The sequence below is a fragment of the Piliocolobus tephrosceles genome, chromosome 8, assembly GCF_002776525.5.
Source record: "Piliocolobus tephrosceles isolate RC106 chromosome 8, ASM277652v3, whole genome shotgun sequence".
In the NCBI taxonomy this organism is placed as follows: Eukaryota; Metazoa; Chordata; class Mammalia; order Primates; family Cercopithecidae; genus Piliocolobus; species Piliocolobus tephrosceles.
In genome coordinates, this window is record NC_045441.1 from 1,470,978 (window position 1) to 1,485,580 (window position 14,603).

Genomic DNA, 14,603 nt, shown 5'->3' on the forward strand with positions numbered 1-14,603 from the left:
TACCAGCTACTCGGGAGGCTGAGGCAGGAGAATGGCGTAAACCCAGGAGGCAGAGCTTGCAGTGAGCCGAGATCACGCCACTGCACTCCAGCCTGGGCGACAGAGCTAGACTCCATCTCAAAAAAAAAATACAAAAAATTAGCTGGGCATGGTGGGTGGCACACACCTGTAATCCCAGCTACTCCAGAGGCTGAGGCAAAGAATTGCTTAATCTTGGGAGGCGGAGCTTGCAGTGAGCCGTGATCGCGCCACTGCACTCCAGCCTGGGCAACAGAGCGAGACTCCAGCTCAAAAAATAAAAAAAAAAAGAAAAAGGAAAAAGAAAAAGAAAAATTAGCTGGGCATGGTGGCATGCGCCTGTAGTCCCAGTTACTCGGGAGGCTGAGGCAGAAGAATGGCTTGAACCCAGGAGGTGGAGGCTGCAGTGAGCTGAGATCGCGCCACTGCACTCCAGCCTGGTGACAGAGTAAGATTCTGTCTCAAAAAAAAAAAAAAGTACTTCATTCCAGGCAAGGCCATTCCATGGGTCATTACCCAGTCGGAAGTACCACACAGGAGCCTCGATGCGTTGGTTCCCCTCCTCTCACCGGGGCCTCGATGTATTGTGTCGCCTCCTCTCCCAGGGGCCTCGATGCGTTTTTTCCCCTCCTCTCACCGGGGCCTCAAGGTATTGTGTCCCCTCCTTTCACAGGGGCCTCGATGTATTGTGTCCCCTCCTCACAGGGGCCTCGATGTGTTGGTTCCCCTCCTCTCACAGAGGCCTCGATGCGTTGGGTCCCCTCCTCTCACAGGGGCCTCGATGTGTTGGTTCCCCTCCTTTCACCGGGTCCTCGATGTATTGTGTCCCCTCCTCTCACAGGGGCCTCGATGTGTTGGTTCCCTTCCTCTCACCGGGTCCTTGATGTATTGTGTCCCCTCCTCACAGGGGCCTCAATGTGTTGGTTCCCCTCCTCTCTCAGAGGCCTCGATGCGTTGGTTCCCCTCCTCTCACAGGGGCCTCGACGTGTTGGTTCCCCTCCTCTCACAGGGGCCTCGATGTGTTGGGTGCTCCTCTCTCTGTACTTTCACTGCCCTAGAATTGCTTCTTGGCTCCTACCAAACCTTCCTCCCAGCCCAGTCTCCCAGAGACAAGACCTGACACACCTGGCTTCCCTTATGTTTCCAATGTTGCCGTTTCTTGTTCGTTTCATGACAGCGTTTGCCTCACTGGGAAACTGAAAGCATTCGGAAGATTTTTAGACGTCCCGCTCACACAGGCATTCTGTGTTCTCGCTATACCCAGGCACCCCCCGGGTATAATCACAGCGACAAGTGATGTTGGTTGAGCTCCCATCAGGCACTGTGCTAAGTACTTAATATCCGCTATCTCCAGATCCTCAGAACAGCTCTACATTGTGGCTGCAGCTTTTCTTCTCCTCCTGCAGACAAAGAGATTGGGCTCCGAGCCACAGAGACGTTTGCCCAAGGCCTGCGTTTCAAAAATGATGAAGAGGGTTGGGATTCGAACCCAGGTGTTCTGAGTCCAGAGCCAAGGCCTAAACTGCTCCATGGTGGGTTAGAAAGCGTCTGGAGCACTTGTGTGTCTGAAAGTAAACGTGAAGGTGAACTTCAGAGATGGGGCATGAGGAGGAGTCACTAAAGCATTTTATATTCTAGACAAATCATTGGCTGCACGGCCGGGTGTGGGGCCTGTCACGCCCCTGGATGACAAAAGGGGGAGTCACTTTAGTCACACCCATTTTCGCCTCTTTTCACAAATAACAAGACCGTCCGTCACCAGCCTTGTCTCTTCTGTCTGTTGCGAAGAGCTAGTTCCTTCAGCCTGGATTTTCCGGGCTTTGTAACCAATGCAATGTGCTCAGAGATTACAGCGAGAGGGGATCAGCGCTGTCCTGCTTCAGGGCTCCCTCCTTGGCTCTGCAGGGTGAGGGGCGGCCAGGATCTCAGCAGAAACAGCTTCATTAGACCTCCCCGGGTGTCAGGAAGAACAAGCCGTGCAGACCCCCCACGTTGGGGCTTGCTGGGGGCTTGGGCACGTTCCAGACTTCTGATTCCTTCACATCAGTCAAGCGGCGGATCCAGGTGTGGGCTGCCCAGTGGTGCTGGTGACATGAGGCGTCCAGCCCCCACGCAACGAACGGCCTTGTACAGCTGTCTCTAGACAAGACACCTGGCTCTGACTAACCCATGGGGACCCCGCCGGGGTCTTTCCTGCCCCAACACCATCAGGCTGCAGGCACCATCAGCCGTGGTCTGACTCCAGCCGGGATGAGCCTGAGGGTGGCTGTAGGTTCCAGACCCCTCCTGGCTTCTCCCTCGGCCAGGACTCAGCAACCCTGCCCCGCCTGGCGCCACCCAGGTGGACCTCATGGCTGCCTGGGAAAGGCCCTGCTCACCATGAACGCCAGCAGAACCTCGGGACCCTGGCACTCGCCTGCCTCCCCCGATGGTATTGGCCAGAACTCTGGCTCGCCAAGACAGTAATCCCAGGCCTGTCAAGAGAGCCACATCCCACAGCCACACCCCCCAAAAGAAGAATGTGGACCAAGAGAGGATGGCAGATCAGACTCACTGAGTCAGCCTGTATCTCATCTGGGGGCCGGAGGAGTGGCCTCTGATGAGGATTCCCAATTGGTGGGTGATGCAGGTAGAGGGGGCAGAGGTGGAGGGGCCCATTGCTCGCTTCTCCTGAGTCCGGGCCTGTGGGCGAAGTCCCGCCACACCGACTCTGTGCTGGGTTACAGGACTCGCTTCAGCCAGCGGGACAACAGCTGTCGTGAGGCAAGCGGATTCAAAAGCGTTTGCACCTGGGAGGCACCCTGGTCCTCCTGCTGCCCTTGGAACCCAGCCACTATGTGAACACACCTGGGCTGGCCTCTGGGGTGACAGCCACCCATGGCCCAGCATGAGAGAGGGGCCACCTGGGCCAGCCAACCCCCAGTGAGACTCACTGTGTGACCGCAGACACACGCTGAGTCCAGTGCAGGCCAGCCCAGCCAAAGGACTGCCCCGTGGGACCGGGAGCTGGTTCGGTGGTGGTGCTTTGGTGTGGCGGTTTGGAGCCACTCGGTTCTGGAGTGGTTTGGTGCATGAGAGGTATAGCCAGTGAGGAGTCCGTGCTGATCACGGAGCACCTGTTGTGCGTTCTTAGACAACAGTCAGAGTTGGGGTCCTGACTCTCGGCTGGGCACTCCCGCTCATCCTCCCTACGCCCCACTCCTCACCGTGGTCCTATGAGGTAAGCGCCGCCAACCTCAGACCAGAGGAAGAAACTGAGGACTCCGCAGGGACCACATGCCCTGCCCAGCCTCACACAGGGAGCAAGTAGTGGGCTTGAGACTCACTCCCATCCCCGTTCCTGCATTCTCTCTTCCTCCCAGCTGACTCTGCAGATTTCACAGTCAGCCTTGGCAGGACCGTGGTACAGGAAGCACTCATCCTGGCGGCTGCTCTGCCTGCAGGCGTTTCTGAGCTTCTTGGCCTGCTGGGGCTGGAGAAGGGAGGAAGTGAACTCTCTGTTGAATGTGGGAGGAAGCCGGGATAGCCTGAAAAGGGCCACAACGCCACACGATGAGGTGTGGCCAAGGGCAGGGTGGTTGAACAGAAAGCAATAACTAGGAAAAAGCAGAGCAGCTTCGTGCACCCCGTGGAGGTCACACTGTGCAGCCCTCACTGCCCTGCACCTCCACACCCGGACCGGCCTCGTCCCACGGCTGCTGCTCCCGCTCTCACCCGGAGGGGCGGCACTTCTGTCTGCTCCTCCCGGAGGTCCCCAGGAGACAGCTGTGCCTGCACGGGGGACTCTGAAAAATCCGGACCCTGACCCCTTCACTGTTGCATCGGGATTCCCCACGGGGAAGCACAAAAGCAGTAACTAGACCTCCCTATGACTTTCAGTATTTTACATGCTCCTGGAGTCTGTGCGTGTCCCAGAGAAACGGTTGCAAACGCAGTGAAACATCAGGCGTCCTTGATTTGGGCTGGAATTATATTCACTTACTGTGGTCATGGTGGTTCTCTCAGAAAGACTGCCACGAAATGATCCATATGTTTATATTTGTGTGTGTGTGTGTGTGTGTGTGTGTGAATTGCTACCTACTTGAAGTATATCGTGAGGACAAAATATTTTAAAATGTGGTAAAGATCGTTACAAAGTAAACAGTGATCTCACCTGGTAGGGGCTTTGTGGGGTTGTCTGACCTCTTTCCATGCCTCCTCACCCAGAACCAGGGCTGTGCCTGGGGCAGACATCTGCAAACTCCTGGCCGGGCACTGACCGGTCAGCCCAAGGGAAGTAGAGGGCACAGCATTTACCCAGTGCTAGCAGCTCCTCTAGTCAGTCCACTGGGAACACAGTCGTGGCTCATCCTGTGTGCTGGGCAGAGCCCAGGGCCGTCCCCGTCACCTAGGGAACACTCCTGGAACCCCTGAGGCATCACATTGTCCAGAGCACCAGGCCACCTGGAGCACCACACCACCCAGAGCGTCACACCACCTGGAGCATCACGCCACCTGGAGCATCACACTACCCACAACATCACACCACCTGGAGCACCAGGCCGCCCGGAGCATCACACCACCCAGAGCATCACACCACCTGGAGCACCAGGCCGCCCGGAGCACCACACCACCCACAGCATCACACCACCTGGAGCACCAGGCCACCCAGAGCATCACACCACCTGGAGCACCAGGCCACCCGGAGCACTAGGCCACCCAGAGCATCACACCACCCTGAGCGCCAGGCCACTCAAGCACTGAGCCATATGCTTGGGAATCGATTTTATGGCAGAGCTATTTTTACATGTTTTAAAATGTTTTAAATGGTGATGGTTTATGGGATTGTACCCTGAGGCTTTGCAGTTCGGGGCATGGTTTAAAAATTGATTAAATAAATAAAATTCTGAGACACCTGAGATGGGGAGAAGGCCAGGCTGGCTCTGCCTCCTATTGGGATAGAATTTACAAAACCTGTTCCTGGGTTTGTTTTTGCTCCAGGGAGAAGGAAGGCATTTTTAACAACAATGAAAACAAAATAAAACAAAACAAAAAAAACAGTTGCTCCCTAGAATCACTTTACATTGGACGGGACCCAGTTTGTGTGCTGACGACAGTCACTGTGTGCACAAACTGTCATCCTCGTCACCTCTCTGAGCAGTGGAAGGTCAGGGTCAGGCTCTGGAAAACCCAGATTTGGAGGGTCACTCAAAAGTAGCCAAAATTGGCCCCAGGCACAGTGGCTCACGCCTGTAATCCCAGCACGTTGGGAGGCCGAGGTGGACGGATCACTTGAGGTCAGGAGTTCAAGACCAACCTGGCCAACGTGGTGAAACTAAAAATACAGAAATTAGCATGGTGGCATGCACCTGTAATCCCAGCTACTCATGAGGCGAAGGCAGGAGAATCTCTTGAACTCAGGAGGCAGAGGTTGCAGTGACTTGAGATCGCACCATTGTACTCCAGCCTGGGCAACAGAGTGAGACTCCATCTCAAAAAAAAAAAAAAAAAAAAAAAAAACCGCCAAAATTGCTCTGAAATAATTTGGATGAAAATGATTTAGTTGAATACATGTTTGATAAAAGAAATAATATGAAAACACTGAACCAGCTAGAAGGTATTTTGGAGATTTTTAGGTTGCTTTCATGAAAGATGGACCTGTTTTGTAGGAGGAAGGCACTTTGTTCTCTTCTGAAGTGGAGGTGACCAGGATATTCCAGGTGCTGACTAGAAGCACATGGCCCTCCCGCACCAAGGGCAGCCATTTCTCAGGGCTGACAGCAGGAGGGCAGGGCTGGGCAGGTGGACCCAGGATGGTGGGTGCCACTCACCGAGGGCAGGTCTTCTCAGGGATGATCCTTGGAAAATGAGCTCTGCCAATCGGTCCATCCTGGAAGTACCATATCTTGATATCCTCCTTTAAGAGCTGCCTGGTAGAGATAAATCTATTGAAAGTTCTGAGAAGTCTGGCAGTTGAGATAACTTGTCTAACTTTTTTTTTTTAATGCATCATTTTCAAACTTGTTTAACCAAAGAACTTTATTTTTCCTTCTGGAAAATGCTGCATACGTGAAATTTTCAGTATTTATCCTCTCTCCCAAAATGTGAAATCTCCATTTTCTATTTCTAGGTAATACAACCAGCAAGACTTTTGCATGATCACTTGTTTGTAACGTCACATAGGTTTGAGTACTTTTGTCTCTTATGTGGCCATCGTCCTCTAAATCAAGGCATCAATACTTGTAGTGAAAAATTAATTTTTTTAATCCTTGCTTCAAGGTCCACAGATAAAGTTCTGATGACTCATTTGAGGCCCGTAGGCCGCAAGTTGGCCAACCCAGGCAGGCTGCAGCTTCCTCATGGGGTCTAACTAGATGGAGTATCTTCCTAGGTCTTGTATACGCTCCCTGTATTAATCTGTTCTCACACTGCTAATAAAGACATACTTGAGACTGGGTCATTTATAAAGGAAGGAGGTTTAATGGACTCACAGTTCCGCATGGCTGGGGAGGCCTCACAATCATAGTGGAAGGCAAAGGAGACGCAAAGTCACGTCTTACACGGTGGCAGGCAAGAGAGCGTGTGTGGGGAACCTCCCATGTGTAAAACCACCAGATCTCATGAGACTTACTCACTACCACAAGACCATAATGGGAGAAATTGCCCCTATGGTCCAGTTCTCTCCCCTGGGCCTCACCCTTGACACCTGGGGATTATCACAGTTCAAGGTGAGATTTGGGTGGGGACACAGCCCAACCCTGTCACTCCCCTCCCTCGTGACTGTGTCCGGAAGCTTGCATCACCCTACAAGTGACACTGGACTTTGCACAGCTCAGAGCTAAGTGGGAAGGGACGTTCCCTGGAGTGTCCAACCTGGAGACTGGCAGGACCGCCGCCCCCCACCCCACCCAGTTCCTCCCTCACACCATTCCTGAGACCGCAGCGTCCCCCTTTTGTGTTGTAAGCCTCAGTTCTTTTCTTTGTCAGCACCCACTTATCAAGCTTAAGCTCTAATGACACTTATCTGTGCTGAAAATTGGCTATTATCACCACGTAAACTCCTCCTAATTGTAAGAAATACTTCCTTAGCAAACCGCGGGGACCGCTTTCCTTGTTATCGCCACAGAACAGACGGTGCACAGATGCTTCTCCAGGCTGAACCCCCTTCTTTCCTTTGCTTCTGGCGGCTGCAGGGGTGAGCAAGGTAGTCACTGTGGAAGTGAGAGGGAACTGGCAGCGCTGGCTGAAGGTGCGGGACCTCACCAAGGGGGTGACCTATTTCTTCCGTGTCCAAGCGCGGACCATCACCTACGGGCCGGAGCTCCAAGCCAACGTCACAGCCGGGCCAGCCGAGGGTAAGTGGGACTCCAGGGGCAGACGATGTCAATTGCAACCTTAGCCTCCCGTCTCTTGCTTCACCGAGCTGGGATCCATCTACATGCTCAGCAAGGAGATGCAGGTGGCCGAGAGCTGGCATCAAATCGGTGATGTCTGGGGAACATGGACGTCTTCAAAAGCACATGTCAACATGGACTTTGCAGGTGGACTTGTTACATCCATGAGCAAATTCTTAAATATTCAGCATGTAAAGTTTTAGTTTTAGTTGTTTTTTTTTTCCTTTGGAGAAATCTTGAGAGAAAAATAACTGAATTTGGCATTTGAAATAAATCAGAACATTTTAAAGTTTTCCAGGTCATGGGGAAGAAGCATGTAACTTCCCGCTTACCCAACTGTTCTGCCCTTTGTTTAAAGACAGGAAGGCGTGGGCGGCAGAACTGGTGTTCAGGGAGTGCCACTTAGTCCCGGGCACAATGTGGGGCGCCCTGCATGCGCCAGCTCTTTCATGCCCTCTTCAGGTTTTTTTGTTGTTGTTGTTTGTTTTTTGAAACAGGGTGTCACTCTGTCACCCAGGCTGGAGTGCAGTGGCATGATCACAGCTCACTGCAGCCTCAACCTCCACGGGCTCAAGTGATCCTCCTGCCTCAGCCTCCCGAGTAACTGGGCTACAGGCGTGCATAACCACACCTGGCTAATTTTTTTGTATCTTGTAGAGACGGGTTTTCGCCATGTTGCCCAGGCTGGTCTCAAACTCCTAGGCTCAAGTGATCCACCTGTCTCAGCCTCCCAAACTGCCAGGATTACAGGCGTGAGCCACCACGCCTGGCCTTGCTTCCCTGTTTTTAAGATAAAAAACCATGGCTGTGTGAGGCTAAGTAACCTGCCCAGACACTCTGCAGCCTCAACCAGTCTGACCCCCACTGTGGAATCTTACACAGTGGGATGTGAGTCCCCCGGAGCTGATGCCTCACCTCTCTTTTCTTTATCCCGCAGGGTCCCCAGGCTCGCCTAGAGATGTTCTGGTCACCAAGTCCGCCTCTGAACTGACACTGCAGTGGACTGAGGGACACTCCGGTGACACACCCACCACAGGCTACGTCATCGAGGCCCGGCCCTCAGGTAGGGTGGCAGGCCCCACAAACGGGGTCTCAGCCCAGCTGACGGTGATGCTTCTAAGACTGTGGCTGGGGTTTCCATCCCTTTCTCTTTCAGCATTTTCCCCCAACAAAGCTGAGACCAACAGGGCGGTTTTGCTGAAAGAAGATGTTCGTGGCTCACTCAACTCCCCCCAGTTTTCATAGTCACAGCGGTGCCGTTCACCTTAAGGGCATTGGATTTGGGATGTTTTCGCCCCAGGACACTTACTTAGGATGACAATGGTTACTCCTAGAAACAGGTGAATGAGAACATAGGGACATTAAAAGGCATTTTTGAACTCATCCGTGAGTGTTTTCAGGGACCCATGTCAGGGTTCTAAATGTTTACAGCCGAGATGGAAAGCATCGTGCTTGTTTCTGATAATACGAAGATTCTTATTAATAGCGAAAGCGACACATCGTTTGCTTCATTTTTCTAGGCTTCCGAAAATGAGGTCTAAGCTCCATTTCCAGCCCTATTCACCAGCAGAATTTGTTTCACCCTTCCTTCCATTTGCCAAACTGAGGATGGGCATTATTGGGAAATGAGTTTCTGATCAGGTGCGTCGGATATGACTGCTGGGAGCTAGAGGGTATCACCTAACACAGAGAGCACGGACCAGCTCCAATATGACCTTCAGATGGTTGCACAGTTAATCATGAACATCTGAGCATGAAAACATGTGATGTGTCAGGCACACTATTCAGGAAGCGAGCCATCAAACCCTGTCTGCCAGAGGGACCGCGGTGCTCGGAACTGCTTTAGTCTAATATTTAAAGAGGCTATTAGACCAAGAGGAAAGACCCCAAAGTTACCTCTGTCACTGTGTCAGCACACTCATTCCCTCCTCCCCCACCAAATTGCTTTTGAAAGATTATTAGTTACAAGTGCCTTCTAGAAACTTATTTTAGTATTTATTTATTTATTTATTTATTTATTTATTTATTTATTTATTTTTGAGAGGGAGTCTCGCTCTGTCGCCCAAGCTGGAGTGCAGTGGCCGGATCTCAGCTCACTGCAAGCTCCGCCTCCCGGGTTCACGCCATTCTCCTGCCTCAGCCTCCCGAGTAGCTGGGACTACAGGCGCCGCCACCTCGCCCGGCTAGTTTTTTGTATTTTTTAGTAGAGACAGGGTTTCACCGTGTTAGCCAGGATGGTCTCGATCTCCTGACCTTGTGATCCGCCCGCCTCGGCCTCCCAAAGTGCTGGGATTACAGGCTTGAGCCACCGCGCCCAGCCTATTTTATTATTTATTATTATTTTTTTGAGACAGAGTCTCACTCTGTCACCCAGGCTGGAGTGCAATGGCGCAATCTCAGCTCCCTGCAACCTCCGCCTCCCGGGTTCAAGCAATTCTCCTGCCTCAGCCTCCCGAGTAGCTGGGATGACAGGCACCCACCATCATGCCCGGCTAATTTTTATATTTTTAGTAGAGAAGGGGTTTCACCGTATTGGCCAGGCTGGTCTCAAACTCCTGACCTCAAGTGATCTACCCACCTCGGCCTCCCAAAGTGATGGGATTACAGGCCTGAGCCACCACACCTGGCCTCCTTCTAGAAACTTCTAAGGAGAAATGTATTGTCTAAGTGCGAAAAAGCCAAAGGCAATATGAACATTTCTTTGACCCAAGAACTCGGAAATCCAGACGTGCTGCCCTGGGGGACCCTGAGAGTGTCTTTTGTGCAGGGCGTCTGTCCTGTTGCGGAAACAGAGGGTCCTGAGTTGGTAAAGGATGTGAGTTGAGCAGTGGTCACTGCCTGTAAAAGCCCATGGCCCCTCGCACAGCCAGCTGGCCCTTTACTAATGACTTTGATTCAAGAACGCTTTTAGAGATTAACAGGAGCTGAGATGTGTGGGGTCTGGGGCCAAATTGAGGCTTTGTGGTGGCCAAGACGGAGGGGGCCATTGACAGGGAGCAACCCAGACTTAAGAAACCACTTTAGACACTTTCCTCCCCATATCCAGGGAAAGCACTGATTTCTTCATCAACTCTTCCAGCCTGGGTGACAGAGCAAGACTCCGTCTCAAAAAAAAAAAAAAAAAAGGGCCGGGCATGATGGCTCACACCTGTAATCCCAGTACTTTGGGAGGCCGAGGCGGGTGGATCATGAGGTCAGGAGATCGAGACCATCCTGACTAAATGGTGAAACCCCATCTCTACCAAAAATACAAAAAAAAAAAAAATTAGCCAGGCATGGTGGCGGGTGCCTGTAGTCCCAGCTACTCGGGAGGCTGAGGCAGGAGAATGGCGTAAACCCGGGAGGTGGAGCTTGCAGTGAACCAAGATGGTGCTACCTCACTCCAGCCTGGGCAATAGAGCAAGACTCCGTCTCCAAAAAGAAGTTTCTAGAAGACACTTGTAACTAATAATCTTTCAAAAGCAATTTGGTGGGGGAGGAGGGAACCAGTGCCCTGACACAGTGACAGATGTAACAAATAGAATTCAGGAGATCCGTGAGCTTAGATGGGGGAAAATATACATTTTCTTTTTTTTTTTTTTTTTTTGAGACGGAGTCTTGCTCTGTCGCCCAGGCTGGAGCGCAGTGGCCGGATCTCAGCTCACTGCAAGCTCCGCCTCCCGGGTTTACGCCATTCTCCTGCCTCAGCCTCCCGAGCAGCTGGGACTACAGGCGCCCGCCACTTCGCCCGGCTATTTTTTTGTATTTTTAGTAGAGACGGGGTTTCACCGTGTTAGCCAGGATGGTCTCGATCTCCTGACCTCGTGATCCGCCCGTCTCGGCCTCCCAAAGTGCTGGGATTACAGGCTTGAGCCACCGCGCCCGGCCTACATTTTCTTTTCACTGATCTCTAACTGGAATTTGGCATTTCCTTTAACTATGGATGCAGGCCCATTCATTATCCAGGGCTGCCGTAGCAAAGTCCCACAAACTAGGTGGCCTCCACAACAGACATGGGTTGTCTCATGGTTTTGGAGGCTGGAAGCCCACAGTCAAGGTGGCAGCAGGGCGGGCTCCTCCTGAGGCTGTGAGGGAGAATCTGCTTCCTGTAACCTCTCCCCCAGCTTCTGGTGGTTATGGGCCATCCTGGGTGATCCGGGGCTGACAGGTGCTTCACCCACCTCTGCCTTCATCTTCCCATGGTGATCTCCCTGTATGTGTGTCTGCGTCTCGGTTTTACGTTTTATGAGGACGCCAGTCACACTAGACTGGGAACCCACCTACTCCAGCAGGACTTCATCCTAACTAATTAAATCCGCAACTACCCTATTTCCAAATAAGCTCATTCGGAGGTATTGGGGGTTAGGACTTCAACATATGAATTTGCAGTGGGGGGCAGGGACATAATTCTACGCATAATGTAGCTAAGAAACCACATAACTCATAGCAGGACCTGTGACACTTCCAGCAATACTTTCATATGACCTCCCAGCCATTGCAGATATTTCACGACGCTGTTTGGACGTGTCCTTACGTTGAAATCACAGTCATTTGTAGACTCTCTGCCGGACCTTGTCGGCCAATGAGTCCATGAAGCGTAGACTTTTGAGTTGCGCTGGGATAACGGTGGCCACAGGTCACCGAAATCCAGCTCTTCACGTGTCTTCCAAGGAACCACGTCACCAAACAAGTTAGTGCAGAGAAAACCACCCATAATCCATGCCTCCAGCATTACCTGGAGACAAGGGTTCCCAGGAACCTGCAGGTGCCTCCAGGTGATCGTAGGCATTACCAGTTGTGTGACTCTGTTCTCACATCGCCATAAAGAAATGTCTGAGACTGAGTAATTTATAAAGAAAAAAAGTTTGGTTGGCTCACGGTTCTGCAGGCTGTACAGGAAACATGGTGGCTCTGTTTCTGGGGAGGCCCCAGGAAGCTTCCAACCATGGCAGAGAGCGAACAGGGAGCCGGCATGCCACAGGGCTGGGGCAGGAGGAAGAGAGTGAGTGGGGAGGTGCCACACACTTTTAAACAACCAGGTCTCATGAGAACTCACTCCCTATTGTGAGAACAGCACCAAAGGCGTGGTCCTAAAACCATTCATGAGAAACCCACCCCAGTGATCCAGGCACCTCCCACCAGGCCCCTCCCCCAACACCGGGGATGACAATTCGACTTGAGATTTGGGTGGGGACACAGAGCCAAACCGTATCACCAGTAGAATTGATTTCCTTTCCAATTTTACTTTATGTATCTACAACCATTCTGATAAAGTGCCCTTGAGCCAACAGATCGCCACAGGGACCCATGGCTCCGAGAGCAGATAAAGACGCCTGTAATCGCAGCACTTTGGGAAGCCGAGGTGGGCAGATCACTTGAGGTCAGGAGTTCCAGTCCAGCCTGACCAACATGGAGAAACCCCATCTCTACTGAAAATAGAAAAAAAAATTAGCCTGGTGTGGTGGCACGCACCTATAGTCCCAGCTACTCGGGAAGCTGAGGCAGGAGAATTGCTTGAACCCAGAAGGCAGAGGTTGCAGTGAGCTGAGATCACGCCACTGCACTCCAGCCTGGGCAACAGAGCGAGACTCTATCTCAAAACAAACAAACAAACAAACAAAAACACCTGTACCAGAAAACCACGGAAGGGCCTGGCTACGAAACTTTCTCCTCCCTGAATGCCTGAATGCCTGCCTCCTTGACTAGAGATTATGGATCCCAGCAGACGGGTGGCTGTCACAGGGCCACAGGAGGAGGCATTCTGGATCTCGACTGCATCACTGCCCGTGTCCCAGCTGTGAGGTCGCAGCACAGTTTTGCAGGATGTTACCACTGGGGGACATTGGGTAAAGGATGCACAGACTTGCTCTCCGTTGTTTCTTACACCCACTTGGGACTCTTCAACTATCTCAAAATGATTTGTTTAGCTTAAAGTAATCATTTAAAAAGCCACGGTGTCCATCCTCCCCAGCCTGCTCGGCCAAGCACACCAATGTGTCTTTGAGCACTGTGGTGCGGGAGACCCGCCTGTGGGATGGGGCGGCACCAGCCAGACACGGGTGCCTGGGCTCAGCCTCTTGAGGCTGTGAACGCGTCTCGGCATTTTCCAGGCAGCGATAAGGCATTGGTTCTCAGGCTTGCCGAGGGAGGCCTTGACCTTCTCAGGTTCTCATATGCTGCTCCACCTGCCGTCATGAAGGGAACAGGACGCCTGTTGGTTCCTGGGGCAGCCCGGGGAGCCTAGCAGGCCGTGCGGATAAGAAGCAATTGGCGTGTCGGCGAGGGCTTCACACTCGGCCCACGCCTCGGAGCGTGGAGAAGCTTCTGAAGTCAGCTGAGTCTGAGCTCAGCAGGGTTGGGCGGGAGTGTGGAAACTGACCCACGGGGGACCAAGGCGTGACAACAGACTTAACAAGAAGACGCCGGCTTTTTCGGCGCGGGCCGAAGACCCTGCACTTACTTCCGCTTGGCTGCTCGACATTCGAAAACAGGTCACCAACGATCTTCCCTTTCGGGTCATGAAGGGAACCCAAGCGGGCCGCGGGACCCGTGGTCTTCCGTGGGAAGTTGAGAAAGACACCCCCTCCCTTCTATGACTAAGGCCAGCAGCAGCTCAGGCAAATGAAACGCTTTATGGGTTGTCAATATTTAAACACCTTGCCGGTACCTGAGGGCTTTGGATCTCATCCATTACAGGCCTCATTACACAGAACATTAAATGCTGTGTCATCTCATTTTCCCACCGAAGCTCCCTAGTAAGACGTTCTCCAGGCGGGGTGTGGTTTGCTCCAGGTGCAATGAATGGGCCCCGTTTTGTATTGGGAGAGGCCACACAAGGGCCCTCACTGCTGGGTATCTGGGAGATGGGCACTCAGTGCCAGGCAGCCCCTCTGGCCCAGGTGGTCGTCTCGGCCTGATGTCTATCCAGCTGAGTCTCTACCTTGCCCCTGGGAGACAAGACACTCATCAGCTTTGTTGCTTTGCAGAGGGCAGCCAGCGGGCCTGGGCAGCCCGGGTAGATGGCAGTGGAGCGTCCTGCCCTCCCATCCTCATCCTTCCTTCCACCCCTGCACATTCTACTGCATAGCCCCTGTTGCTGTGGCCATGTGGAGACACGACTGAACAGCAGCTAATGAAATTAGCACCAGGCTAGAGCACAGATCTCCTCTTATTCCTAGAGAGGGCGCTCCGCAAGTGTGAGCCCAAGGACACCGCCATCAGCTTCCGCCAGCA

General features: G+C 52.6%; 1 protein-coding gene across 1 annotated transcript in view; it reads left to right on the plus strand.

Annotated features, from left to right (window-relative positions):
- The window catches only part of SDK1 (sidekick cell adhesion molecule 1), a 985,027-nt gene that overhangs the window by 927,886 nt on the left and 42,538 nt on the right, over positions 1–14,603 (plus strand). Inside the window, exons 42-43 of the mRNA XM_026449463.2 lie at positions 7,191–7,352; positions 8,329–8,454. Coding sequence (XP_026305248.2) covers positions 7,191–7,352; positions 8,329–8,454 — 288 coding nt within the window. The remainder of the gene's footprint in view (positions 1–7,190; positions 7,353–8,328; positions 8,455–14,603) is intronic.